The sequence below is a fragment of the Diceros bicornis genome, chromosome 18 (assembly GCF_020826845.1).
Source record: "Diceros bicornis minor isolate mBicDic1 chromosome 18, mDicBic1.mat.cur, whole genome shotgun sequence".
Taxonomy (NCBI): domain Eukaryota; kingdom Metazoa; phylum Chordata; class Mammalia; order Perissodactyla; family Rhinocerotidae; genus Diceros; species Diceros bicornis.
In genome coordinates this window covers 35,758,596-35,783,978 of record NC_080757.1, presented here as the reverse complement: position 1 = coordinate 35,783,978, position 25,383 = coordinate 35,758,596, and the positions used below count along the sequence as shown (strand labels likewise).

General features: G+C 58.6%; 1 protein-coding gene across 4 annotated transcripts in view; it reads left to right on the top strand.

The window, feature by feature from the left end:
* CACNA1G (calcium voltage-gated channel subunit alpha1 G) overlaps positions 1-25,383 on the top strand; it is a 63,138-nt gene that overhangs the window by 20,424 nt on the left and 17,331 nt on the right. For all 4 annotated transcript variants that reach the window (XM_058560678.1, XM_058560680.1, XM_058560681.1 and 1 more), the window contains exons 10-24: positions 9,247-9,398; positions 10,213-10,398; positions 10,497-10,611; positions 10,697-10,852; positions 15,304-15,388; positions 15,472-15,665; positions 16,516-16,947; positions 17,838-17,938; positions 18,147-18,270; positions 20,073-20,141; positions 20,273-20,457; positions 21,347-21,473; positions 23,035-23,160; positions 23,744-23,833; positions 24,414-24,606. In XM_058560678.1, coding sequence (XP_058416661.1) covers positions 9,247-9,398; positions 10,213-10,398; positions 10,497-10,611; positions 10,697-10,852; positions 15,304-15,388; positions 15,472-15,665; positions 16,516-16,947; positions 17,838-17,938; positions 18,147-18,270; positions 20,073-20,141; positions 20,273-20,457; positions 21,347-21,473; positions 23,035-23,160; positions 23,744-23,833; positions 24,414-24,606 — 2,335 coding nt within the window. The remainder of the gene's footprint in view (positions 1-9,246; positions 9,399-10,212; positions 10,399-10,496; positions 10,612-10,696; positions 10,853-15,303; positions 15,389-15,471; positions 15,666-16,515; positions 16,948-17,837; positions 17,939-18,146; positions 18,271-20,072; positions 20,142-20,272; positions 20,458-21,346; positions 21,474-23,034; positions 23,161-23,743; positions 23,834-24,413; positions 24,607-25,383) is intronic.

Below are 25,383 nucleotides of genomic sequence, written 5' to 3'. Positions count from 1 at the left end.
TGCAGAGGACTCAATGAGGCAATTGTGTCCATCGATCCTGGTATTGATCAGACTAGGGGGCATGGGAGAGGGTGTTGCTGGTGCTTCCCTGGGGGAGGAGGCCAGCCCTCTCTCTGGCCGGCCATTGCTGCTGCCCTCCCCAGGCCTGTCCTCTCCCACTGTCACCTACCTTACCCATCATTCAGTTTCCCAGCCAGGGATGGCGATGGCACGCCTGCCCCCCTCTACCAACCTCTTGACTGAGGAAGCCCCCATTTTTTCATCCCCATCCTATCCAAAGCAGGCCCTGGGCCGTCCACACTCTCCTGCTTCCCCACTCAACCCACCACTGCCGGAGAACTGGCAGGACTGGTTTCCCCAGAGGGACTGGGTGAGGAGAACAAGGACACGGGACGCTGAGGAAGGAGCAAGAAGATGATTTGAGGGAGGAAGTGTGATCTGATGGAGGGCCAGCATGTGTGTGCCCCATCCACTAGGGGGCAGTACATGGAGCAAGGAACTTACTGTGAATCATCTATCCATCCATCCATCCATTGTCCACCATTTCCTGTGCATCAGAGGTGGGCCTATGTGGTGGCATGCTGATAAATGTTTAACAACCAGCCCTTTAAAAAGGAAGAAGGAAAAAAAGTCTTGATTTGTGGCGTTTGTAACGTTTGCCAATTTCCATTGTGTAAATGCTCCCGCCATGGCCCATTTCAAGCTCCCAACGTGATGTCACTGAACATGGAGGTAGGAAGGGATGTGCACAACAAGATGTCTCCAGCACACCACTGGGTCTGAGGCACTGCGTCCATCCTCTCAAAGAGGTCATCGACAAGTAAACAGTCACATTTACTTGATGTAGTACGTGCTTGGACAGGATGCACAGAGGAGTAGCCCATGATGGAGCCTGGGGAAAGGGTTCAGGGAAGGCTCCATGTAGAACATGACCTGGGAGCTGAGTTTGAAGGAAGAGTGGGACATAGCTAGTGAAGGGTTGAGGGTAGGGCACAGCCTAGGGGAGGGCCAGAGGCACCAGATATCAAAAGGAGACATTTATAAGGAGTTCAGAATGAGTGGGGCACTGAGTGGGGGCTGGGATGGGCAAGTGACAAGAGATGAGTTTGGAAAAAACTCAAGGCCAGGTCCTGAGAAGCATAGGAAGGAGTTTGGATTTTGTCCTGAAGATTATACCTTCCCAACAAAGGTTTTAAGCAGGTCAATGATATGAGCAAGTTTGTGTTCTACTAAAAGTCCTCCAGAAGCCATGGGGGGAGTAGGAGGGAGGGAGGGGAGACAGGAGGCAAGGAGGCCAATGAGAGGGCTACTGCAGTGGCCCAGGCAGTTCGTACATCTCTCTCCCTGGAGTGGAGAGGAGAGGGCTGGGGAGACCTGGCGGGTGGCTGAACCTGCAGGACTCAACACCAACTGGATATCGGGGAGGAGGAGGCAGCAAGGATGCCACCCAGCTTTCTGTCTGGGTTGGGAGCACTGGGGCTTGAGCAGATTTGGGCTGGAGAACATTGCATACAAGGTGCCCGTAGGACATCCCAGTACATATCCAGTAGACTGTGGCGCTCAGAAGAGGTGTTGTCTCCTGGAACCTGTCTCCACCTGCCTCTGCACTGAGGTAAAGCCCCTCCAGGAGGAGAGGAGGGTGCAGGGATGGGGTCTCGGGAACACAGGAGCTTCCTAATCATCCAGCTTCTGGTTGTGAGTTGCTGAGGGCAGGGGCTAACTTGATATTCTAGAAGAGGGACAACAGCGTATGTGGGGGTGGGGTAGGGATATGTGGCCCAGTGGTCTCCTGGGCTGCAGAGAAGAGAGAGGGAGCGTCCAGAGTAGACAGCCTTTCAGGCCAGGAGACGACAGGACAGGCGATGATTCTGCTTGCCGCTCAGACTCTGGGCCCATCTTGTCACTCTAGATACATGTCCAGGGAGGGTTTCTATTTATAAGTGAGTGAGGTTGGCTGGCTGTTCAAGGCGAGGGAAGCTGGGGATAGGGTGAGGGAGAGTCCAGATGTGGTAGGTCTTAACTTTTGAGGGGGTTCGCAGACTCCTTTTGAATTCTTCTGAAAGCTGGGGGCCCTCTCCCCAGAAAATACACACATGCATAGACACCCCAAATGTGGCCTTTGAGGACAAGGGTTTGTGGATACCTCCCACCCCAAGCCTATCTCTTGGGCCTCCCAGGAGTCCATGGCCTCCAAGCAGAGGAGCCCTGGCTGAGGAGCTGGGCCTGGGGGCCAAGCCGGACTTCGAGGGATAATCCTTTCCCAGACTTTCAAAGGATCTCCAGGTGGGAGGGAGAAGAGTGCTCTTTTGGCGGTGGCCTGCTAAGGGGGTGCTCACGTTCCTTCAGATGCCCTCTGGTTCTAGTCTACTCTAATTCAGCAAACACGGGGAGCACCTCCTATGCACAGCACGCTGGAATGGAGTAATAGAATGGCAGGGGGCAGGGGCAGAGCCAGAAGCACCTCAGAAACTTAGTTTCTAATGGAAAAGTCCATTCTGCTTCATGGATGATTATGCCAAATACTGTAAGGGAGGCTTCTGGGGACAGAGGAGAGAGGCTCACACCAGGTGGGGGATGTAGAAGGGCTTCACACAGGAGGTAGCTTTTGAGAGGGGCCTTGAAGGATAAGTGGGATTGGCAACTGGGGCTAGGAGCAGAGAGGTCTAGGTGGAGGGGTTGGGGGAAATTTGGGCAGCCTGGCCCGGGAACGCACAGGGTGGCATGGGACTCTTTGAAGGACAGTCATGTTGCCTCCGCCTCCCACCTGAGGTGTCTGAGCAGGACTGACGTGAGTCCAGCAGTGTTGAAGGAAGCCAGAGCCTCCAGTAGGTGCGGGCTGGGTTGAGGGAGGGGCCCAGAGGCTATTTCTGTCGTTGACATCAGAGGCAGTGAGGGCCCCACGTGTGGTGGCAGGGAGAACGAGGGCATGGGGGACAGCAGTTCCCCTGGCAGGGTCTGCGGGCCCGGGCACCTGCTGCTGGAAGGATGAGGGCAGGCATGACCCCTCGATAACCAGGGCTCCAGGACAGAATCCTGGAGAGGGATGGAGCAGGAGGCTGGGGAAGGAGCAGGTTTGGGAGAGGAGGTGAGAGGGTTTGTTTTGGACACACTGCTTTTGCTGGCCGTGGGCCTTCTGGGAAGGCTATCAGGCCGGTTGGCTCTGTTGGTGAGGAGCTGAGGAGCCGAGAGCTTGGAGGGTTTGTTTAGTGTCGTCCACACCCCAGTGACAGCTGGGGAGGTGGGAATGGGGGAGATGGCCAAGCGGGGAGCCAAGGGAGAGAGTGGGCTCAGACTGAGCTCTGAGGAACGCTGGCCTGAGGGGAGAAAGGCAAGCCGGAGAGGAGCCCTAGGAGGGCAAGAGGTGGCTGGCACAGGGTCAGGAAAGTCAGGGGAGGCGGCCCTCAGGCAGGAGGGGCTGGCAGCAGGCTCCACAAAGAGGAGGGCTGGGAAGAGTCCCTGGAGAGAGCTGGAGTGGTGGGGCCCGGGGTTCAGAGGTGAATGGGCCTGGATTCGTGTGAAGGTTTCTGCTTTTAGGCAGGAGAAAGGAGATTGGAGAAGTGAGGGAATCAGGGATAACTGATGGAATGGAATAGGGCCCAGGGGAGTGGGGGGTGGGGGTGAGATGGAGGTGCAGGTGGAGGAGGGGCTGGCTTCCTTCCAGGAGGGGAAGAGAGATGAGCAGGCTGCAGGACGCAGAGCTGTTTGGGGGAGGGAAGTGGAGCCCCATGAAGCAGGAGGCCAGGTTGGCGTGGGGATGGGAGCTGAGGAGAGGGAGGTTTGGGGCAGTCCTGGGGGAGAGAGATGGAGACCCAGCGACAGAGGAGGGTGAATAAAGGTACAGAGCAGCCATAGGGCCCCCAGCAGGGCCTCACCTGTGCAGTCAGCACCTGTTCCTGACTGTTTAGCAGTGCTCAGCAATTTAACAGCCGCAGCAGAGAGGCAGAGGCGGGGGGGACTTACCTGGGCTGGGGCTGGGCAGTGCAGCAGCCCTTGAAGGTCTGCGGCATGAGGACAGCCTTTAAATGGTCCACCGTGGGCTCTGGGCTGAGAGGGTGTGCAGGCAAGTGAGAGCCAGGGGCCGCAACTCCAGAGTTGTAAGTGGCAGGGGCTTTGGGTTGGCTGTCTCCAAGCTGAGTGAGCACTGTGGGTGCCGGGTGCCTACTCAGCTTGTGTGTTTACTTGGGGTGGCTTCAGGGAACTGGCGAGAGGTTGTGAGGAGGGGCTAAAGCCACCCCCTGGTTAGGAGGCACTGGGACACAATGACACCTAACAGTGGGCCCAGTGGGCACGAGGGGCCGGAAAGAGATACGCTCAGAGAGGCAGAGTTGCAAGCTGGAGAGCTTCCAGGGGGATGGCGAAGAGCAAGGCCATGATCTGTGTGATGAGGCCTGTGGGATTCCTGGAAACCCCCTGCACCCAGGTGTCCCCTGACTTCCCACACCTCCTTGAAGTCTTGCCTCCCACTGACTCATTGACCCTCACCCCGTCACTGCAACCCACCTGGACCACCTCCCCTGGGTGTGTGGGAGCAACAGGCAGGACTGTCCAAGGCAAAAGTGAGGTGAGCCAAGGAGTCAGAATTGGGGAGCAGAGATTTCAAGGTCAGTGGAGCAAGTGGGAGCTGAGGAGATGGGGGTGGGAGTGGCGCTTGGGCAGGGCTGGGGTGGCTCGGCCAAGTCACCACTCGGCTCTGGCCTGGCTTGTTCATCCCTTCGAGACTTCCCTGCGAAAGGCACGTCACTGCCTGCCAAAGCCGGCTCTCATGCCCCCTGCCTGGACCGCTGCAGTATCCCGTAATTGGTCTCCATCTCTCTGTCTCTCCAAGCCATCCTCGCGCTGCCACTGCTGCAGCCAGATTAATCTTCCTAATACACTGCTTTGCACATCTCCTCCCTCCCCCGAGAAGCCTCAATGGCAGCATCGTGGGCAGAGGCAAGTCCAGCCTGCATCGTGGAGCGGGCTCAAGGCCATTCTGCCTGGCCCTGCTGACTTTGCAGCCTTGTCCCCCACGGGCCCCTCCCAGCCTGTGACCGGGCAGACCACTTGATTCTTGGTCCCTGCACCCTCCTTCCTCTGGACCTTTGCTCATGCTCTTGCTGCCACTGGCCCACTGACCTCAGCTGGGTTTGAGCTCCTGGTTTGACCCCCAGCGTGGTGCTTAGTTGTAGCCTTGCAAGCTCTCTGTCCTGCCGCGTGTGAGGCCTGCTTCCACCATCAGTGCCCATGGGGCCCCCTGAGCATGCTCTGGGCTGGCTGTTTTCACAGGCTTTAACTCCTGTGTTCTGCAGAGCAGCCTCCCCACAAGGTGGTATTACCCAGTTTAACAGAAGAGACCTCTGGGGATCAGAGAGGTTAAGGGACTTGCCCAAGGTCACACAGGTAGAAAGTCTCAGAGTTGGCAGGCTCCTGCATTCAGGTTCAACCCCCCCTTTTAACACCAGGGTTGTGCACACTGTGGGCACTTTAAGGGTTGGTTGATGGAGGTGCTATGGGTTTCAGGGGAGTCCTGGTGCTGAGAAGTATTGAGCAGCTTACCTGGGGCCACAGCTGCTCCAGGTGACAGGCTGAGGGGAGGGAAAGTGTTGGGAGATGGGAGATTTACAGTTAGCATCAGCACAGAGAAGAGCCTGGGGCCTCTGGGTGGGAGAAGCTCAGGCTGCCTGGCCTCAACTCACTGAAGCCCCCATTGGGCCTTGACATCTGTGAACAGGAGAGAGGATTCAGTCCGGCCCTGAGAAAGGACTTCCTGGCAGCAGGAGAGAGTCAGCGAGGGGAGGCTGGTACCCGCTGATGTGCTTGTGTGCGTCTGCAAGGGCTGTTTGGGTGGGGGGGCAGCAGTGTGGAAAGATGTAGAGGAAGGTGCAGACGGACCTAGCTCTGTACCTTTCTAAGTGATGGTGTGACCTCCCTCAAGTCACCACACCTCTCGGAGCCTCAGTTTCCCTGGGCGTCTAGGAGCTCACATCCCTCCCTCGTTGGTTGTGAGCAGGGAGGAAATGAGGTCCTGGGAGGAAGGTATTAGCAGTGCAGGGGCCGCGGAGGGTAGTAGCAGAAGTTGGCTCGCTCCCCACCCCTTTTCAGCTGCAGTGGCCGTGATCACAGCTCTGGTCCCTGGGGCAACCGTGTTGCTAAGATTGTGTCTCTGCGTCCTGGTCTTGAGTTTGCAGAACATTCCCAGCCTCCGATTTAGTAACTTGGACAGACCTGGCCGTCTGGGGGAAGAGGGCTTATTTCCCAGGGATCATGGGGGATACCGGGGCCCTGAGAAGGAGAAGGCATTGCCCCTGAGTGTGTGCAGTGAGGAGAGTGAGAGCAGGCCCAGGGTCAGTGCCCGGCCCTCCTTTCCACCTGCTTCCCCGGTCCCGGAGCCGCCTGGCTGGGCAGGACAGGGGCTCCAGCCTTTGCTGCCACCCCCCTCGATGAGGACCCATGATGCAGGCCTTGGGGGAGCCCTGTACCACCCTTCTGGTGAGGCTCTTCATTGGTGTGCGGGTGAGTGGGGTGTGTGTGTCTGTGTGTGTCCATGAGCCATCGGGGTCGGGCTGCTGCGACGCCTGTTGATGACACCAGGAAATGATGAGAACACCCTCCCTTCACACGCCCAGTGGGCAATGTCCTTTTATGATTCACTGATTGAGTAAATACATCATCCCAAAAGCTACGGTGCTTTCAGCTACTTTTTAAAAAACATGTTAATTTTTATTTTTGGCAGCTTTTTTTGAGGTATAACTTATATGCCATAAATCCACCCGTTGTAGGTATACCTCAGCTGTTCTTTCATATCAACTTCTTCTTTATCATACATCTATGTTCGTGTGAAATATCATTTTATATACCTTAGAAGACACATGGTGTATTCAGTCCACCCACGTGTCTAGCTTCACAGGCCCCTCGCTGTTCCCGGGGTTGGGTTTGGATCCTGACTGTCGAGTGTTGGAGTCAGAGTGACGTGGGATTTGGTCCCACTCCCTGGCTCTCCCCGCCCTGTGACTTTGAACCAGTCCTTCACCATCTCTTGACCTCTTCTGCTCATCTGTAAAACAAGGGTGTGAGGGCTGTTGTGTGGATGGCGTGAGGTGACACGCACGGTGACCGGGGAACCCGTGTAGCGTCATATCTACATGGTCTGTGCTCATCATCTTTATCCACTCCAAGGGTGGGAAGCAGGGCCGGTGGCAGAGTGACAGGGAGGTGGGCTCGCCCACCACGGCTCCCCCAGCAGACTGGACTTGGGAGCACAGTGTGGGGGGTCCACTTAGGCAGGAGGGGTCTGAGCCCTGGGCTTTATCTGTCCTGAGAATGGCCCCTTCCCCACCACATGCACTGTGCTCACGTGGAGGGACCAAAGGTCTTGTCTTTCTGTGACCCCATTCACTAGGTGAGGTGGCAGTGCCTCCTCCTGCCCCTACTCGCAGTCTGGGGAGCAAAGACTCGCTTGAAATCTGCCAGAGAGATGGGCTCCGTGCCACACCAGCCCCCACGACAGCTACTCACTCTCTGGACAGCTCACTCTCAGCCCTGCCTGCTGACCCTGGCTCTGCTCCCCAGGCCCTGCCTTTGGAAAGAATCCATGCACAGGCTGAGAGGTTGTCTCCTTCTGAGGAGCCTTTGACTCCCAAATGTCCACCTGCCAGTCGGAAGGCCCTTCCTTCCAGCTCTCCCCACTTCCCGCCCAGGCTGGCCACACAGATTGGGGCCATTAGGATACATTTGGTGGTGTCCAAGGCCTGGCTCCATGCTTGGGTGACCTGCCTGGGCAGCCAGCCAGAGGAGGCAGCTGGGTAAACAGAGGGAGGTGTCTGACGGACTAAGGGCTTCATTTGGTTATTTATTTAACTCAAACTTCTTGAGCAGCTACTACGGACTTTGGGCTTTTGGGTGGTCAAGACACCCCATCAGGTGGGCAGTGGGCTCCCTCGAACCGATGGCATCTCACCCTGCATCCTCAGCCCTCTGCCCCTCCCTTTTCCCCAAACATGGCTCATTCCTTGTGCTCGACCAGTGATGCCTTCCTGCCCTGCTTTCGCCAAGACCTCACGTACCCTTCAGAGTTTATTTCAAGGGCTGCCTCCGACTCAGGCTTTCCCTGTGTGTCCCTCCCTCGCCTTCTCTCTCCTGAACTCCTGGATTTACCGTCTGGATAATTTATTTTGGCTCCGTAGCATCTAAGGCCTCTTGTGGTTATTCAGCTGTTTTGTGTGTGTACAACTTGTTTCCAGCTAGACTCTGAACTCCTGGGAGCAGGGAGCACGGCTGGCATGTTTTGCAGCTCCTGTAATACCTGGTGCATTGCTAGGCATGCAGTAGGCACTTAATAGTGAAAGGAGGAGAAAAGGAGAGAGGTGACTAGTGAGCCGGAATAGCAGATGAGACCGAGTTTGTCATTCGTTCTGATGACCTCTCTTGGATGTGTCCTTGGTTCCAATCCCGGACCCTTAGGAGCATAAGAGTAATTACCTCCAGTGTTTTACGTTTGGCCAGAGAGGTTGAGAATCTTGCTGAAGGTCACACAGTGAGTTGATAGGATAGGCTGAGAATTAACCCAGGTGTCCTAGTCTCAGGTAGCGGCCCCAGGTGCCTCCTCGTCTATGACAACCCTTCTTGGGGTCTCCCCGCTCCCCGTCACTGTGTTTGTGCATGTGTATGCTTGTGCATGTATTTGTGTGCACATGTTCATGTGTGTATGCATGTGTGTGTGCGTGTTTGTGTGTGGGTGTGTCTGGAAGGAAGCAGTGTAGCTAACAGTTGTTCAAGAGAAGGCTGCCAAGTCCACAGAGTAACTGTAGAGCACATGTGACTTTGTGTGTGGCCGTGTGACTGGGTGTGTGCGAGAGGCCTTGGCAATCGCCCTGTGATGTCAGCCAGCATCATGGCACTGCTAGCCTGGGCCCACCGAGCTGACATGGCAGCAAAGGACAGGATGGGTCTCAGGGCTCCCAGCAGGAGGTGGGCAGAACCCACAGCACAGGCCTCCAGCGAGCCAGTGGCCCCAGGATCTGAGACCCAGGGCTGGGAATGGCTGGGGGCTGAGGGTTCCGTGTGGCGGTTGCCCGTGGGTGCATTTCCTCATGGACCCTTTGGGGGAGGGTTCTCCCCACGAGCCTCAGCATCCAGCAGCACCATGGCCCCCTCCCCCAGCCTGCTGTTCCTGCTCCTCTTCTCCCTGTGGCCCCGTGTTCCGGGAGGACTAGGATGAGGGGCTCAGGGACAAGCCACAGCTGCTTCACGCCCTGCCCTGCCCTCCAGCCCGAGGAGCTTACCAACGCCCTGGAAATCAGCAACATCGTCTTCACCAGCCTCTTTGCCCTGGAGATGCTGCTGAAGCTGCTCGTGTACGGTCCCTTTGGCTACATCAAGAACCCCTACAACATCTTTGATGGCGTCATTGTTGTCATCAGGTATGACTGCCCCTCCGCTGTCTCTCGGCCGAGGAATACCCAACAGGTGGCTTGGGGTGAGGAGCCACGCAGCCTGTTCCTCTGGGGTGGAGGGGTCTGGAGTCAGGCCCCATTGACCCACAGGAACTGCCACTCCCCCAGGAGGGGACTCTCTGTGTCCCCCACGGTCCACTCCGCTCTCTCCCTCAGCCCTACCTTGCTCAGGTAGGAGCTTGGCCTCACATCTCTGTTAGCTGGGCCCCTCTGCAGTCTCCTCTTCCCGCTTCTGCTCCTTGTCCTTGACCCCACGCAGGCCTGGAGTGGGTGAGGACTGGGGAGTTGGCTTTGGAGAGGAGTTGGAGGAGGAATGAGCCCCAGCTAGCTGTCCTTGCTTGCAAAGTACTTGGAAATCGTCTCAGACGCTGGCAACTTACTTTAGGGTTTCCAAGACCTTGGGAGAGTGCTCTGTGCCCCCAGGCCTGGGGCCAGGAGAACTGCTTTATTGCTTTTTGGAATTGGTTTTAGATTTCATTAGAAAAGAACAAAGCAAATATTCTATAACTTGATGCTATTGCATTGGCCGGATTGAGGAGAGGGCTGTCCACTGCCGGGATGTGATCTCTGGCCTGGAGGGGAGGGTGGAGAGGGCTGGAGCTGTCACCCAGATCCTCACCATCTCGGAGGCTCCTGCCTGGAGGCCCGAGGGCCCATCTGTGCCCCACTTTCTCATGCTGTGCCGGCCAGTCCAGGCCCTCCGGTGCTGCTGGGCCCTCTCAAAGGGAGGGGCGGGAGGAGGGTGAGCGTGCGCGGCCTCAGGCTCGCCCACCCCTTGCAGCGTGTGGGAGATCGTGGGCCAGCAGGGGGGCGGCCTGTCGGTGCTGCGGACGTTCCGCCTGATGCGGGTGCTGAAGCTGGTGCGCTTCCTGCCGGCGCTGCAGCGGCAGCTCGTGGTGCTCATGAAGACCATGGACAATGTGGCCACCTTCTGCATGCTGCTCATGCTCTTCATCTTCATCTTCAGGTGAGGGCAGGTGCGGCATCCATGCCGGCCGGGAGAGGGGCCCGAGGGGCCAGGGGTGCTGGGGCCTGACCCCCCTCTTGTGGCTCCTGTGTCTTCAGCATCCTGGGCATGCATCTCTTCGGCTGCAAATTTGCATCTGAGCGGGACGGGGACACGCTGCCGGACCGGAAGAATTTCGACTCCCTGCTCTGGGCCATCGTCACCGTCTTTCAGGTGGGAGGGTAACAGAGCAGTGGTGGAGGGGCGGTGGGGCACCCTTGGTAAAGGCCCTGACTCCCATCCCATCCTCTGCCCGCAGATCCTGACCCAGGAGGACTGGAACAAGGTGCTCTACAACGGAATGGCCTCCACATCGTCCTGGGCTGCCCTTTACTTCATCGCCCTCATGACCTTTGGCAACTACGTGCTCTTTAATCTGCTTGTCGCCATTCTGGTGGAGGGCTTCCAGGCAGAGGTAACCCCTACCCACAACAGTCCATTTCCAGGAAGAATCGGCTGCCTAGCTTGAGCTGTGGAGGCCTGGAGGGTCCTGAAGGAAGCACCCTTCAGACCGGGCAGTGGGGTGTCTAGAGGTGGGAGGCTCCGGATCTCAGGCAGCCCCTCAGCACTTGGGAGACAGGGTGGTCATGTGGGGTCCCCGGGTCCCAGGTTAGCTGCTGACTGGGCTTCCCCCTCAAAGGTGGCTAGACCCTTCCCCAGAGAGCTGGACGGGATAAGTGTTGGCACATGGTGCAGCCAGATCCCTGAGCACAGATGCTCTCGGGGGTATCCAGAGGGTACCCATCTGAGCCGAGGGGTGGGGGAAGCTTGTATGCAAGACCTCTGAGCTCTGGCTGAGCTGATGAAGATACCACCAGGGCCCAGGCAGAGCTGAGCTGCCTAGGGTGAGAAATGAGCCCAATTAGCTTTGGGCCTGGCAGAGATGAGCCTCCTATTTCCAGCCCAGGCTCCATCACCTTCGTCACAGGCAGCGTCATCAATTAATATTGATTTACATTGATCCCACCCTTGCCGTGCCAGGGCACAGTCTCTGCCCAAAGGGCTGTACCCTCTCCTCTCCCTCAGCTTTGCCCCTCTTCCCACCCGAGCCCCAGGCCCAGCCCAGCATCCTGGCACCCCGCACAGGGCAGGTTGACCCAACCTAGAAATGCTCCAGGTTGGGAGTGGAGAAGCTCTTGGTCCAGTTCTCTTCGGGTGACCCGGATGGAAACTCCCGCTGCGGCCTGGTCTATAAATACCCGGCACGCGGTGGAAAAACAAAAATCTATTTTCTGTCTCTTTCCCAGCCTTTCGAGGGAGGGCCATTCCCGTGGGCCGGGCTGGGCTGGTGGGTTGCGGGTGCATGTGTCCCGCACTGGCCTTCTCCCGCTTCCGTGTAGTTCTGTAGTTATCTATCACCGCATTTCATCCCCGCTGGGTGGCAGCTGAGGGCAGCTGGTGGGGAGGCGGGCCCTGCCTGAGGTGACAGCTGGGCCTCTTGCGGGGAGGGAGGGACGTTGGCGCTCTCCCTGGGACGGGACACTTCTTCGGGGGTTCCCTGGGGCCTAAAGGGTTAAGGTGCCACTGTGCTCCCACAAGAGCCAGGGTCTCTATGGAGACTCACCACTCTCAGCCGCTGCTCTTGGCCTGTGACAGCAGGAGCTGAGTGGAGATGGGGGTCCTTCAGGCCCTTCCAAACCACAACTCCTGATGACTAAGATTCCCTCAGGAAAATTCCTGTGGACTCTGTGGAGGGAAATGGAGAACACCCCGAGCCTATTGCCTTCCCCTCAACTGGCCGTTCAGCCACCTCGGCAGTCCTGGGGGTGCCCCACACAGACGGCCCCTCCCCACCACTGGCCCTTTCGGCAAACACCTTGTTAAATTGAGTGCCGCTGAGCAGGCTGGTTGCTAGGCAGTGGCAAAGTCTGTGTGTGGGAACAGAGAGCAGCCTGGCCCTCAGGTCGGGCCTGGTCACTCTGGCCGGGCCTGGTCACTCCGGCCCTGCTGGGGCCTGTGGCTGCCCCAGCCTAAGGGGTCAGCCAGGGTCTGGGGCCACATCCTCCTCAACCTTCAGGGTACAGGGGCCTGTGGGAGCGGCTCTCACTCAGGATGTAATGCCTGGGTTGGAGTAGGATAGAGAAAGGATTTCAGGATCAACCCCCCCCCTCCATGGGGGTGGGCAGTGGCCTGGCCCTGAAGTGCCCTTGTGAGGGGCTGGACCAGCTGCTCACTGTCTTGCATGTGGCGGGCCAACACTGGGGGAAGGGGGGGTGGTCACTCAATGCCAGAGACCTGGACACCTCCAGAGGTACCTGTCCTCTCCTGTACGGAATTTCAGGGGGCCACACCTGTGGCTCTGAGGGAGCCCGACAATCTGGCAGGGGAGGCTGCTGCTCACCGTTGTGATGGCCCGCTTTTTTACAAACAAGGACACCCACCTCAGTGGAGGAAGGGGCCGCCGCGTTTTGTTGGGCTTCACCAGCAGGAGGCCTCAAGGGTAGCCCCCTGCTGGCCTTGACACCCTGCCAGGAGGTAGGAGGGGGTGGCCAGGGAACCAGACCTACTCAACTGTTGATTTCCCAACTATCAGGGGGCAGTGCCCTGAATCCTTGTATATTTATCATCCACACACTTAATTAAATGAACAGGCAGCAGGCCTGGTATGAGGCCATTAATTGATATAAAACAACATCACAGCCGGCATCTCAGTGTTACTTGTCACATCCCATCCCAGTAGGAGCAGCTGGACCCGTTCTGATTTGGAGGGACGCAGGCCGAGCGAATGAGAGTTAGGAGGCCTATTCTTGCTCCTGGCCTTCTGTCTCCTCCCCAGCCTCTGTCTTCCATCCACTCCTCCTTCCCACCCTCCCTGCCCATTCCCCAGGCCCGCTGCCTCACTGCCAGGGAGAGATGAGCGGGAGACTCAGTTGTGAGGCCCAGATGCACCTCTTACTCTCTCTGTGACTCAGGGCAGTTTCCTTAACTTCTCCAAACCTTGGTGCCTCCTCTAAGATGGAGCTAGTGGTACCTCCTTCCCGCCTTGTGGGGAGGCGAGCTAGTGTTAATGAAGCACTTCTGTGATGCCTGGCACACCACCAGAGAATGGTAGCTGTTACTATGAGGATTACTGGGGGCTCATCTCCTTCTAGCCCTTGCCCCATCTTCATGGCCTTTGCCCTCACCTTTCAGATTCATTCTGGCCCGAGGGCCTTGGTTGAATTCTGGAAGGCTGTTCTGTCCTTTTCTTCTCCTCCCCACCCCGCCGTGTCTCATCTCCCTCCCTCCCCCCACTGTCGGGTCTGCACCCCTCCTTTTCTTCCTCCTCTTTCTACACTGCTGATGTTTGAGAGGCCCGAGCACCTGAGACCAGCGCCTGTCCCCTGCCTCCCCCTCTCCCTGTAGGAAATCAGCAAACGGGAAGATGCGAGTGGACAGTTAAGCTGTATTCAGCTGCCTGTCGACTCCCAGGGGGTAGGTACGCAATCATGAGTCGGCATGCGCCCCGTGCCCCCTCCACTCCACCTCCGTGTCTCTGTGCTCGTGTTCACGCTCAGCTGCTGTGCAACCTGTGGTAGCCGTGGTGGTCACTGGTGTCGTGAGATTTGCTTCGATTTTAAGTCCCTTCTGCAGAGGACATTGAGGGGAGGTGCCTCCTTGCCTCTGCCCCCATCAACCTGCACAGGGCACCGTTTGTCCTGTTAGACCGGTGGATGGACGGGAGAAGGAAGGGACTTAGAATCCTCTGTGTGCACGTGTGTGGTACACCGCGTGTGTGCGCCTACGCTGAGGTCCCCAAGGAGCTCGAGTTGTAGGGCCTCAGTGGAGTCAGGACCGGTGGTTGCAGACCGTGTGCCTCCATCTCTCTCCCGTCCCTCTTGCCCTGAGCCCCTGTTGGAGACCCCATAGCTGCCTCAGCTCAGGACAAGTCTTTGGAGGATGTGGGGGTGGAGGTGCCTCTTGCCAGAATGCACCAGAATTTTAAATCCACTTCCAAGTCTCCGGCCCCTTGACCACACAGGAGATCCAGCAGGTGTTTCAGGGCACACTCCTCCTCTGGCTCCCACACTGAGCCAGTGCCCTGCTGTTTCCTGTGCTGGCACCAGAATTCGGGGCAAAGCCAGGATCTCCATGGGACCGAATGGTGCTGCGCATCCCGAGCAGCCCCCTGGAGATCCCACTTGATAATTAAAGGCCTCGTTAGGGATGTAAACTGAGTTAATGAAAATGATCCCCCGAGATGCCAATTACGCAATATTTATGTCCTTATCAAAAGTAGCAATCAAGTATTTTTTAATAACTTCTTAAGGAGAAGTGTGTAATTACTGGGAAACCTACTGACCTGCTAAGAAGGAAGAAAAAACTGTCCCCGAGACAGGGAGAGAGGTAAAAATGGGGCTGGGGGAGGGGCGGGGCTTGGGGAGGATGGAGGGAAGAAGCAGGGGGCTGAAGCGGCATCCTTGGGCTGAGCCGCTCTGTCTGGGGTCTTTTCATTTCCTTCCGGGGTCCTTGGGTCTGAGGCTTAGGGAGGGCAACCGTTGAGGGAAAGCCGAGGGCACAAGTAGCCTTTGGAATTGAGGCTCTAGTGACCACTTCACTCAGGTCCCCAGCTCCCTCCGGCCTATGCCACCAACCTGCCCTGCTATCCCCTCTCCCCTCAGCCATTCTTGGAGCCAGTCCCAGCCAGGCTGGTTGTGCTGTGGGCTCTGGGGTTAGCCGTGACCTTCTCTGAGGTGTGGCTGGCAGGAGACAGAGGTGTCAGGGCCCCCAGGTGGTCTGACCTCTGTCGGTGCATGCCTTGTGCCGTGATTGCTGGTTCCTGTGGCCTATATGTGGTGTGTGTATGCGAAGATAGGAAGACCTCGGTCCAACCTGCCGACCCCTGCTTGGCCAGGTCCCTAATGATGCGCTGCTCCCCCACCCTAGGGAGATGCCACCAAGTCCGAGTCGGAGCCCGATTTCCTCTCACCCAGCCTGGATGGGAATGGGGACAGGAAGAAGCCCTTGGCCCGTGAGTACCTATCCTCGGGGTGCGGCCCCGGCCGTGAGCCAGCCCTGAGTGGACACAGGGTCGCTCCCTCTCTCCCCCTGCAGTGGTGTCCCTGGGAGAGCACCTAGAGCTGCCGAGGGGCCTGCTGCCGCCTCTCATCATCCACACGGCCGCCACGCCCATGTCGCTGCCCAAGAGCTCCAGCACCGGCCTGGCCGAGGTGCTGAGCCCTGCTTCCCGCCGCACCAGCAGCTGCGGGTCCGTGGAGCCAGGGGCGACCCACGAGATGAAGTCACCGGTAGGGGTTGCATGTGGGTGAACGAAGGTGGGCGATGTGCTGACGTCAGGAGAGGAGAGAGGATGGAGATGGGCAGGCTCAAGGGGACAGCTGCTGAGCTATGGGCTGGACAAGCCCCAGGGGAGTCAGTAGGGCTGGTAATGCAGGCAGGTGGAGGAGCTCTGGCCTTGGAGGCAAAAGATCAGGGTTCTAATCCTGCTGCTTCTGTTCCCTGAGGGACCCTGGGCGAGACTCAACCTCTGAGCCTTCTCTGTAAAGTGGAGGGGGTCCCTACTTCCTTAAGAGCTCATCATGATGATAACAAACCCCATCCAGTTACTGATGCTGTGCCAGACACTGTTCTAGACACTGCTCACAAGTGTCCTAAACACGCTTAATCCTCACAGCAACCCTATGAGGTAGGTGCCATTATTATCCCCATTTTACAGATGGGACCTGAGTCTCAGGTTGCCCAGGTGACTTGTGGGAAGCTCTGCAGCGAGCAGGTGACAGAGCCGGCATTTTAATCCAGGAGGCTGTTATCAGGGCCCATGCTTTCACCATTATTTTATACTACTGTTCAGCTGATGATAAGACTTCTCTCACCAACTAAATGAGGAAAAGGTGCTAGTGTCATATCTGTTTTGTAGATGAGGAACTGAGGCACAGAGAGGTTTAGTCACTTGCCCAAGGTCATACAGCTGGTTGGAGCGAGCCAGGATCTGAACCCAGGCATCCGGGTCCAGGGCTCTTGTTCACGCCTCTACACCTGATGGAATGCCAGGGAAGCTCACAGGAGACAGGCTGCATGTGAGGGGGAGCAGGTCCACGCGGTCCTGCCCAACACCACCCTCTCCCGCTCACCCCCCAGCCGAGTGCCCGCAGCTCCCCGCACAGCCCCTGGAGCGCAGCCAGCAGCTGGACCAGCAGGCGCTCCAGCCGGAACAGCCTGGGCCGTGCCTCCAGCCTGAAGCGGAGGAGCCCCAGTGGGGAGCGGAGGTCCCTGTTGTCAGGCGAAGGCCGGGAAAGCCAGGATGAGGAGGAGAGCTCGGAAGAGGAGCGGGCCAGCCCAGCGGGCGGTAACCGTCGCCATGGGGGCTCCCTGGAGCGGGAGGCCAAGAGCTCCTTTGACCTGCCGGACACACTGCAGGTGCCTGGGCTGCACCGCACAGCCACGGGCCGCAGCTCCACCTCTGAGCACCAGGACTGCAATGGCAAGTCAGCTCTGGGGAGCCTGGCCCGGGCCCTGCGGCCTGACGACCCCCCGCTGGATGGGGACGATGGAGATGACGAGGGCAACCTGGTGAGGTCCCTGTGGGCACAGTGGCCCCCTCACCCCTGACCTTGCACAAGGGGAGCTGTGCCCAGGCTAGCACAGGGCTGGACAGCCCCCTCCCCGTGCCATGGCATTCCAGGAGTTACCATCATGCCCAAGGGATCTCGGGGTGCCAGCCTTGGCAGCCGAGCTCCAAACACCCCTTTTCTCTCTCTGCCTGCCCTGCTGAGCCCCAGATCCTCGTCCTGCCTGGGCCTGCGGCTCTGCGTCCCTTGGTGGATATGAATGGTTGCGGGCAGATGTGCATAAATCTTTCATGGCCCTCCCCCTGTGACTCAGAAAGACCCATCACTCATCTCTCCAAACTGATGCCCTCCCCGTCCCCCTCTCTCATCTTGACCTCATCACAAGCTTTGACTTCTCTCCCATCCTTACCCATTCTCCTCCCCTCCCCCCGCCCCCTGGCGGCCACCTTTAACCCCGGGGATGGGGCACGGGGACCTGGGACCTCAGGGTTAGCACTGTGAGGAGAAGGGGCTAGTGTCTCCTCATCCCAGGTGTGTCTTTGAACAGACAGCTGTGATGGTTACAATGTTTGATAATTGATGCAGCTTCGAGCCCAGCGGGGAGGGAAGGAGGGAGGGCAAGCAGGGGGCCGGGCTGGAGGCAGAGATGGGAAAAGAGTGGAGAGCCTGGGGGAGGGGACGGTGCAGGGGAGAAGGCGGGAAGATGAAGGACTTGAGGGATGCTCAGGGGTCAGGAGGGGCTTAGAGGGAGATGGGGAGGAGGTTTGAGGAATACAGGAAGAGAAGCAGGGTAGAGGGCTGGGCCAGAGTGGGAGAGTAGACAAGGAGCGAGGGCCATGGAGCTGCTGAGAAGGCCTGGCCCTGCTCACAACTCCAGTGATCCTTCTACAGAGCAAAGCAGAACAGCTAAGAGCATGGATCCAAGCCCGGCTCCCTGCCTGCTGCCGTGAGCGAGACTCTTGGTCTGCCTACATCTTCCCTCCTCAGTCAAGGTAGGCAGGGGGGCCCCTGACCTGCGCCCCGACCTCTCCTCATGGGAAACCACCCCACGATGCCATTCCAATGATGCTAGAAGTTGCTAGAAGTGTCCCCTGATGTGGGGCGTGTGAGAGAGGGGCCTCGGGCCATGGGGTGATGCCTCTCACTGCTGCCCTGCCCGGCCCTGCCTCCTGCTCAGCCTGCGCCCCCTCCCCGGAGCAGGTTCCGCCTCCTGTGTCACCGGATCATCACCCACAAGATGTTCGACCACGTGGTCCTCGTCATCATCTTCCTCAACTGCATCACCATTGCCATGGAGCGTCCCAAGATCGACCCCCACAGCGCTGTGAGTCACCGGGACTAAATGCGGTGGCTGTGGAGTGCCTGCTCGGTGCCAGGCCCCTCCCGAGTTAGCACTCACAGAGCCAGCAAGGTGGGCAAGGGGGCCGAGAGACACGGAGGGAGGGAGGGAGCCAGGAGTCTCCCTTAGGTCTCCCTGACTCCGCCCCTTGCAACTGGCGCCCCGAGATGCCTCCTGTGTCCCTCTCCTGCCTTGGTTTCCCTTCTGTGATACGTCAGCCCGGCTAGGGGAGTGGGCCCTGCTCCTTCCCTGGGTGAAAAGTGAGCTCCGTCGCACCCTGGCTGTTTGCAGACGGCGTGTTCTCGTGAGCCAGAGACTTGTGAGGCCCATGTGTGAGTCGGTGAGTGTTGGGGTAATGTGAACAGCGAGACTGGCCCTGCCTGGGCTGAGTGGTCTTCCTTCCCCTGCTCCCGGCAAAGGGTCTCGGTTTCGCCCATGACCTACGCACCGATGGGGGAGACAACTCACCCAGCCTGCCCCAGGGGTGATGCAAAGTGGGAGAGGGAAGCTGCCCTTTGCTCCTCTTGGTCCTGCCAGGTCACAAACAAGTAGGTTTTCAAGGATGTTAGCGGGGATGTTAGTCACTTCTGCTTGGCTGTGAACCTGAAGGAGAGGAGATGCCAGAGGCCTGAGTATCTGGATGTACTCCTAGGGGCCTACCTCTTGCAGGATGGGCCCAGCTGGTTCTGGGAGCTGTCTCTTCCCAGCCTGCCATCATAGCCCCTCCTCCCTGACAGTGATTCAGGTCCTAGAAGGTGGGTGGGGGGTGGCTCTGTTGCCCCTCATGGCATCTCGCACCATGTGCTTGGGGGTGGCCCTCCACCCCTCCTTGCTGCCTCCCCTACCACTGTTCAGATTTCAATGCTGTTGGGGCTTCTGTTTTCCATTAGGGTGGGCTCCAGCCAGGCCAGGGCAGGGATGGAGGGAGCCTGAGGAATAGAGGGGCCGGCCCAGGAAGAGGTGGGTGAGGGAGGGGTCTGTGTGGGTTGGAGCCAGGGCAGCTGGTCACACTGGCCCCCTTGTCTGCCTCCTGCCCAAGGCCCTGCCGCAGAGCTCTCTGTCGCCATATCTCTCCCCCAACCTTCCCACTCAGCTCCCCCATCTCCAGCTCTGTCATTGTGCATGCTTCCCTCCTTCCCCTTTCTCAGTTTCTCACTCTCTCTGGCACTCACACTCTGCCTGCTGCCTCTCCAGCTCTCTACACCCCTCTCCTGGCTACCCAGTGATGGAAGCAGCCCACAGATAGCAGGGGACTGGGTCACCTTCTTTCCCACCCTGCCCCACCCTATGCCTGGCATAAATATGGTGCCTGGGGATGCACAGCCTGCACTCAGGCCCCCAGCTTGCCCTGCGGCTCCATTTCTGGGGCACACAGCAGGAAAGCAAGAACGTGGAGCAGAGAGGAGAGTAGAATGGGGGGTCAGAGATCAAGTTAAATCCTGCCCCAGTTTTCAGAAAGGAATCAGGGAATAGGGCCTGAGATATGGGGCTCAGACAGCAGTGTGGTGGGGATCATTTCCCCCTCCAGGCCACTCTAAGGGTGGGAGGGCCGGGGCGAGACGGTCCATGGAGCTGCAAGTGAGTTGGGGGCCTGGCACTGGCTGTGTGTGTGTGTGTGTGTGTGTGTGTGTGTGTGGAGAAGGGGAGGAGATTGCCTGCGTTGCTGGGAAGGGTAGGGATGGTTTTTCTGAGTCAAATGTTGGAGGCGTCCCTGGCTTCTGTATGCAGAGCAGACCTGGCCCAAGGAGGGGCCCTGGTGGGCAACGCGTGGCCGCTGTCTCTTGCAGGAACGCATCTTCCTGACCCTCTCCAATTACATCTTCACCGCAGTCTTTCTGGCAGAGATGACAGTGAAGGTGATGGGGGGTCGACGTTGGTTTGGGGTCTTCTGGTTCCTGGTGGGGGTGGAGAGGATCGGCCACGAGCTGGAGGCAGGGCTGGGGACCGCAGGGAGGCGGCAGTGGCGCTCACCAGCGGGCATCCCCAGGTGGTGGCGCTGGGCTGGTGCTTCGGGGAGCAGGCTTACCTGCGCAGCAGCTGGAACGTGCTTGACGGGCTGCTGGTGCTCATCTCCATCATCGACATCCTGGTGTCGATGGTCTCTGACAGCGGCACCAAGATCCTGGGCATGTTGAGGGTGCTGCGGCTGCTGCGGACCCTACGCCCGCTCAGGTGACCCCCCCAGCCACGCGTGCCCCTCAGGGACACCTCCAACAGCCAGCACCCCCACAATGGAGCGAGAGCCCCACATGCCCCGCTTCCTGCCTGTGACCCCCACAGGGAACCCTGTACCCCACATCACTCAGCTTAAACTATGGCCCCAGCAGTTTCCCTCCAAGGGCACCCCGCCCTCCGTGACTCCCCACCTGACATTCTCCTGCAGGGCACAGTACAAGGGGCCGTAGGCAGGGGCCCTCATAGCCTTCAGCTGCAGCTCTCCTGTGGGTGGGACCCTGTGAGGTAACAGACTCCCTTCCGCGGCTTTCCCCACCTTCGCCCCCTCTCAGGGCCTACCCACCAGGTAACACTTCTAGCAGGGAGTCTGCCCTCAGAAAACCTTCCCCAATAAGGCAACACCTCTACCCCCACCCAGAGTCAGGACTTTCCGTGGATGGGGACGATACTGACCAACTAAGGAGGCCTCCCTGGCTGTGATGATCCACCTCCCTGCCCCCTTCCTCCCCCTGCTGCCCCCTGCACGCTCCCCACAAGTCCATCTCCCTGGCCCCCAACACGCTGCATCCTGGGTAACACCTCTCTGAGTTGAGTCCCCACCCCAGCCCATCAGGTAATACTTTGACATCCTGGGAGTGGAGGTAGAGGTGTGAGGGTGTAGGGGTGTCTGTGTCCTATTTTGAGAGCTTATGGGTGGGAGTTCTGATGGTGGGGTCCCAGAAAAAGAGAACAGCTCTGCACAGTGAGCCCAGAAAGCCGACCTCTTCCCTCTGCCAGAGCCCGGGATGCAGACCGTGAACCAACATTGAGGGGGCCCCAGCAGGGCAAGGGGCAGGGAGTGTCTGAGCTGGGAGCACCCTTTTCACCCACCTCTCTCCCTCCCCAGGGTAATCAGCCGGGCACAGGGGCTGAAGCTGGTGGTGGAAACACTGATGTCTTCGCTGAAGCCCATCGGCAACATCGTGGTCATCTGTTGTGCCTTCTTCATCATTTTTGGCATCCTGGGGGTGCAGGTTTGTGGGGGTCTGGGGGCCAGCTGTCTGCGGAAGCCTGAGGAGTGGCCTTCCTCTTGGCCCCTGGATCCTGAGGCTCAAGCTGCTGCTGCCGCCTTTGTTCCAAAGAGGAATAAACAGGGAGACCTCCCTCACGGCCCTAGGCCTCAGGCCCCTTTGCCTCCTGGGCTTTTTACAGAAAGCTGGGAGCCTAGAAGAGGCCCCAAAGGGGAGAGGGCCTCAGAGAGGCTTCTGGCCCTTGATAGCCGCAGGCTGCTTGTCCGCCCCCTCGCGCACTGCACTCTGGAGCACAGAGCTGGCCCCGGCCCACAGTGTGCTCAGGGATCCCCTCCCTTCCTTCCCTGCTTGAGCAGCGCGGGCTGCAGGCCAGGTCTGGGGATCCAGGGCCCAGACAGCTGGGCCAGGTTAGCCGTGCTGGCAGGCGGGCGGGTGCAGACCCCAGACGAGGCGGGAAGTGGGGGCTGCTGGGGAAACTTGGCCTCTGGCCCAGGGAGGGAACTTGGCTTTGGAGGGAAAAGAGCGGGAGCTGCCTGCAGGATTCGGCAAGCACCTCTGGGAGCCGGGGAGTGCCTCCACACACAGCCCCCCAGCTCCAGATGTGTCAGCTGCAGGGTAGACAGCTGGCTGTTGGGGCAGCGGGGAGCTCCTGAGTGGTTACCCCCTCCCCCTCCCTGCCTTCGGGTTCCTGAGGTATCCACTCTGCCCTGGGGAGGGGGCTGTTCTCAGGTTTCCTAGAATTCTCTAGCCCCAGAGACCAGGCTGGGGCACATTTGCCAAGGCCGTGTGGTGCCCTCTGCACGCCCGTCCCCCTTCCCCCTCCCTCCTTCCTAGCCTGCTTGGGCCAGTAGACGGAACCATCGCTGATCCTGGCCCTGGGCTCTTCCAGCAGATTCAGGTCTGTCCTGAGCGGCTTGCTCAGGCCCGCTGTTCCTCCCGTCCCTCAGATCCCTTCCCCACAGTCATAGCCTGGTCTATTCTGGAATGGGGGGGAGCTTTCCAGTCAGAAAGACCTGAGTTCAAGCCCCTTTTCTGCCACCTACTGATTATATGACCTTAGTGAGTGAATTTACTTCTCTGAGCCTCAGTTTTCCTCATCTGTTAAGTGGGGTCGATAATACCTAGCCCACCCCCACCATTAAACCAGATCCCTCAGCCCCTCTTCCAGAGTGTCTGATTCAGTGGGTTGGGGTGGGCCTGAGAATTTGCATTTCTAGCATGTTCCCAGATGATGCTGATGCTGCTGGTCCAGCTTGGAGAACCATTGGCCTCACCTTTGTAGAAAATGAATGACTGTTCCCCCTCATCCACTCTTTCCCAGTGGCCGCCCCACGACCTTTCCTCCCCTCTCTAGGGCCTCTGCTCCAAGGAGCACAGAGGAGGGGGTGCCTGCAGGGGAGGTTCCCTGACTTGACTGATCCTAGGGCTGAGCACCTCACCCTCACCCGGGGCGGGCCCGGATCTCTGAGGCCCCAGGGCTGGTGTGGGGGCACAGGGGCTGGGGAGGTCTGGGCTTCCTGTAGTCACAGCTCACTTCTCTCTGTCTCCGCGTGTGTGTGGCCAGCTCTTCAAAGGGAAGTTCTTCGTGTGCCAGGGCGAGGACACCAGGAACATCACCAACAAGTCTGACTGTGCCGAGGCTAGTTACCGGTGGGTCCGGCACAAATACAACTTTGACAACCTGGGCCAGGTGAGTGCCAGGCTCCGAGGTGGGGGTGGGAGTGGTGGTGGAGGCTGGAGAGGGCACAAGTCCATGCTTAACGATGCGTGCAGCACAGATGACTGGCCAGGGCCTCGGGTTCATCAGCTGGTGACTGGTCATAATGGTGTCTCCTTGGAGGGTGGTAGTAAGGTTGCAGTGAGATGATGCGTATATTTGCTTAGCGTGGTCCAGGGGCAGGCATGTTGTCAAGACGACTCCTTTTCTTACTTCACATCCACATAAACAGAGAAATGTAGAAAATGAAATAGTTCCCTCAGTTTTGCTGGTTTGTTTCTCAGACCCACCCAGGTTTGCGTTTCTGGATTTCCAGGGCTCTAGGGTCCCTTGCTGTATCTGGCTGAGGTCAGAGGGTCTGATCACCTCCCACGGCTCCTCTGGTTTCATACCAGCCATGGAGGCCTGGGACACAGAGCTCTCCTGGGGCCTGGAGTGTGATTCCAGCCTAACTCCCCTGGGCTGCTGCTAGGAGGTGCTTTGGGGGCAGGTGGTAAGTGGTTTGGCTGCACATCTTAGGTTTCAGATGGTCTCCCGTCTCCCACCATCCCTCCAGGCTCTGATGTCCCTGTTCGTGCTGGCCTCCAAGGATGGCTGGGTGGACATCATGTACGACGGGCTGGATGCCGTGGGCGTGGACCAGCAGGTAGGGCCGAGGTGGGCAGGATCCGTCTTTGGGCTCCGGTTGCTTGGCGTGGGCCTACTCTGGGCATGATGGGTGCAGGCACTGGACAGAAAGAAAGCAAGGCAGGCTGGCAAAGTGCCATCAAAGAGGCATCACCTCTTACAGTGGAGGCTGTAACTGGTAGCCCGAGGGCCAAATCTGGGCGTGTTTTATTGGCTCACAGCGTGTTTCAATTGTCTTGAATTAGTGGTGAACATTTAAAAATTGGCAAATTTCACGTGAAAATCCAGATTTGGGCCTGACCAGCAGAAGTCCAAAGTCCTGGGAACACTAGGCTTGCATTCCCTCAGGGCAGGAGTCAGCTGGAACAAAGAAGCAGCTGCCTCTTTTGGATAGAACGTCTACTCTCCACTTTGCCGCTGTCCCCACTCCTCCCTACTGCCTGCCACCAAGCCCACATCACTCATTTACATCACTTGCCGGGTCCCTGTAGCTAATTAGGTTTGCAGGCCCTGTCTTAGGGAACCCAGGCTGTGGGGCAGCACGTGAGACAGTCACCCTTGGGCTGACACCTCCCCCTGTCCTTCCTGCTCCCCGCCAGCCCATCATGAACCACAACCCCTGGATGCTGCTGTACTTCATCTCGTTCCTGCTCATTGTGGCCTTCTTTGTCCTGAACATGTTTGTGGGCGTGGTGGTGGAGAACTTCCACAAGTGTCGGCAGCACCAAGAGGAGGAGGAGGCCCGGCGGCGGGAGGAGAAGCGTCTACGGAGACTGGAGAAAAAGAGAAGGAGTAAGGAGAAGCAGATGGCTGGTCGGTAGTCTTTCCACATCTCTCTGAGCCATGCTTGACCTTGGCCTTGAGACCAGAGGGGCCAGGGGCTGGGGTTGGGGGTGGGGAAAAGATGCTCCCACCCCCCTCCTCACCTCCTTGCCCCCAAGAGCATGTCAGCCTTTAGAGCCCGCATGGAGCAGACCAGTGTAGCCCCGTGGGGGAGGGGGCGCTCCCCCTACCCTACGGGGCTCCCCAGGTCTCGGCATCATACTCCCCAGATGAGGCCAGGTGGAAGTTGATGCATGGCCTCTCCCAGCTCAACTCTCACTGGAGCCTCAGTGGATGAGAATCATGCTATGTTGCCCTGTGCCGGTGCCCACTGACCCAGGGATTGGCTCAGGTGCCAGCCTTGCCCGCCCCAGGGTTGGCGAGCAAGCATCTTGAACCTGTGCCTGCCTAGTGTCTGTAGCTGCTGAGCAAGGCCTCGGCAGAAGCTGCAAACGGACAGCATCGTGAGAGAACCCCAGACTGACCTTCCCTCCCTATCTCCAGCAAAACTCTCTGGCTTCCTGTGATTTTCTTTTCCAAGCTGTAAAAAAAAAAAATCCCCCTGTGGCTCAGGGAAGGTCTGAGGTCACAGGAACTCTAAGCTCAGGACTCTCTGGCCTTAGACCCTTCAGCCCCTCACCTGTGATCGCCAACATCTCTTGACATTGGCTGGGTGAGGCCCCATCCCATCCCTCTCACGGTGTTACGCCATGGGTGGGCCAAGACTAAGTGAAAAGACACACAGAT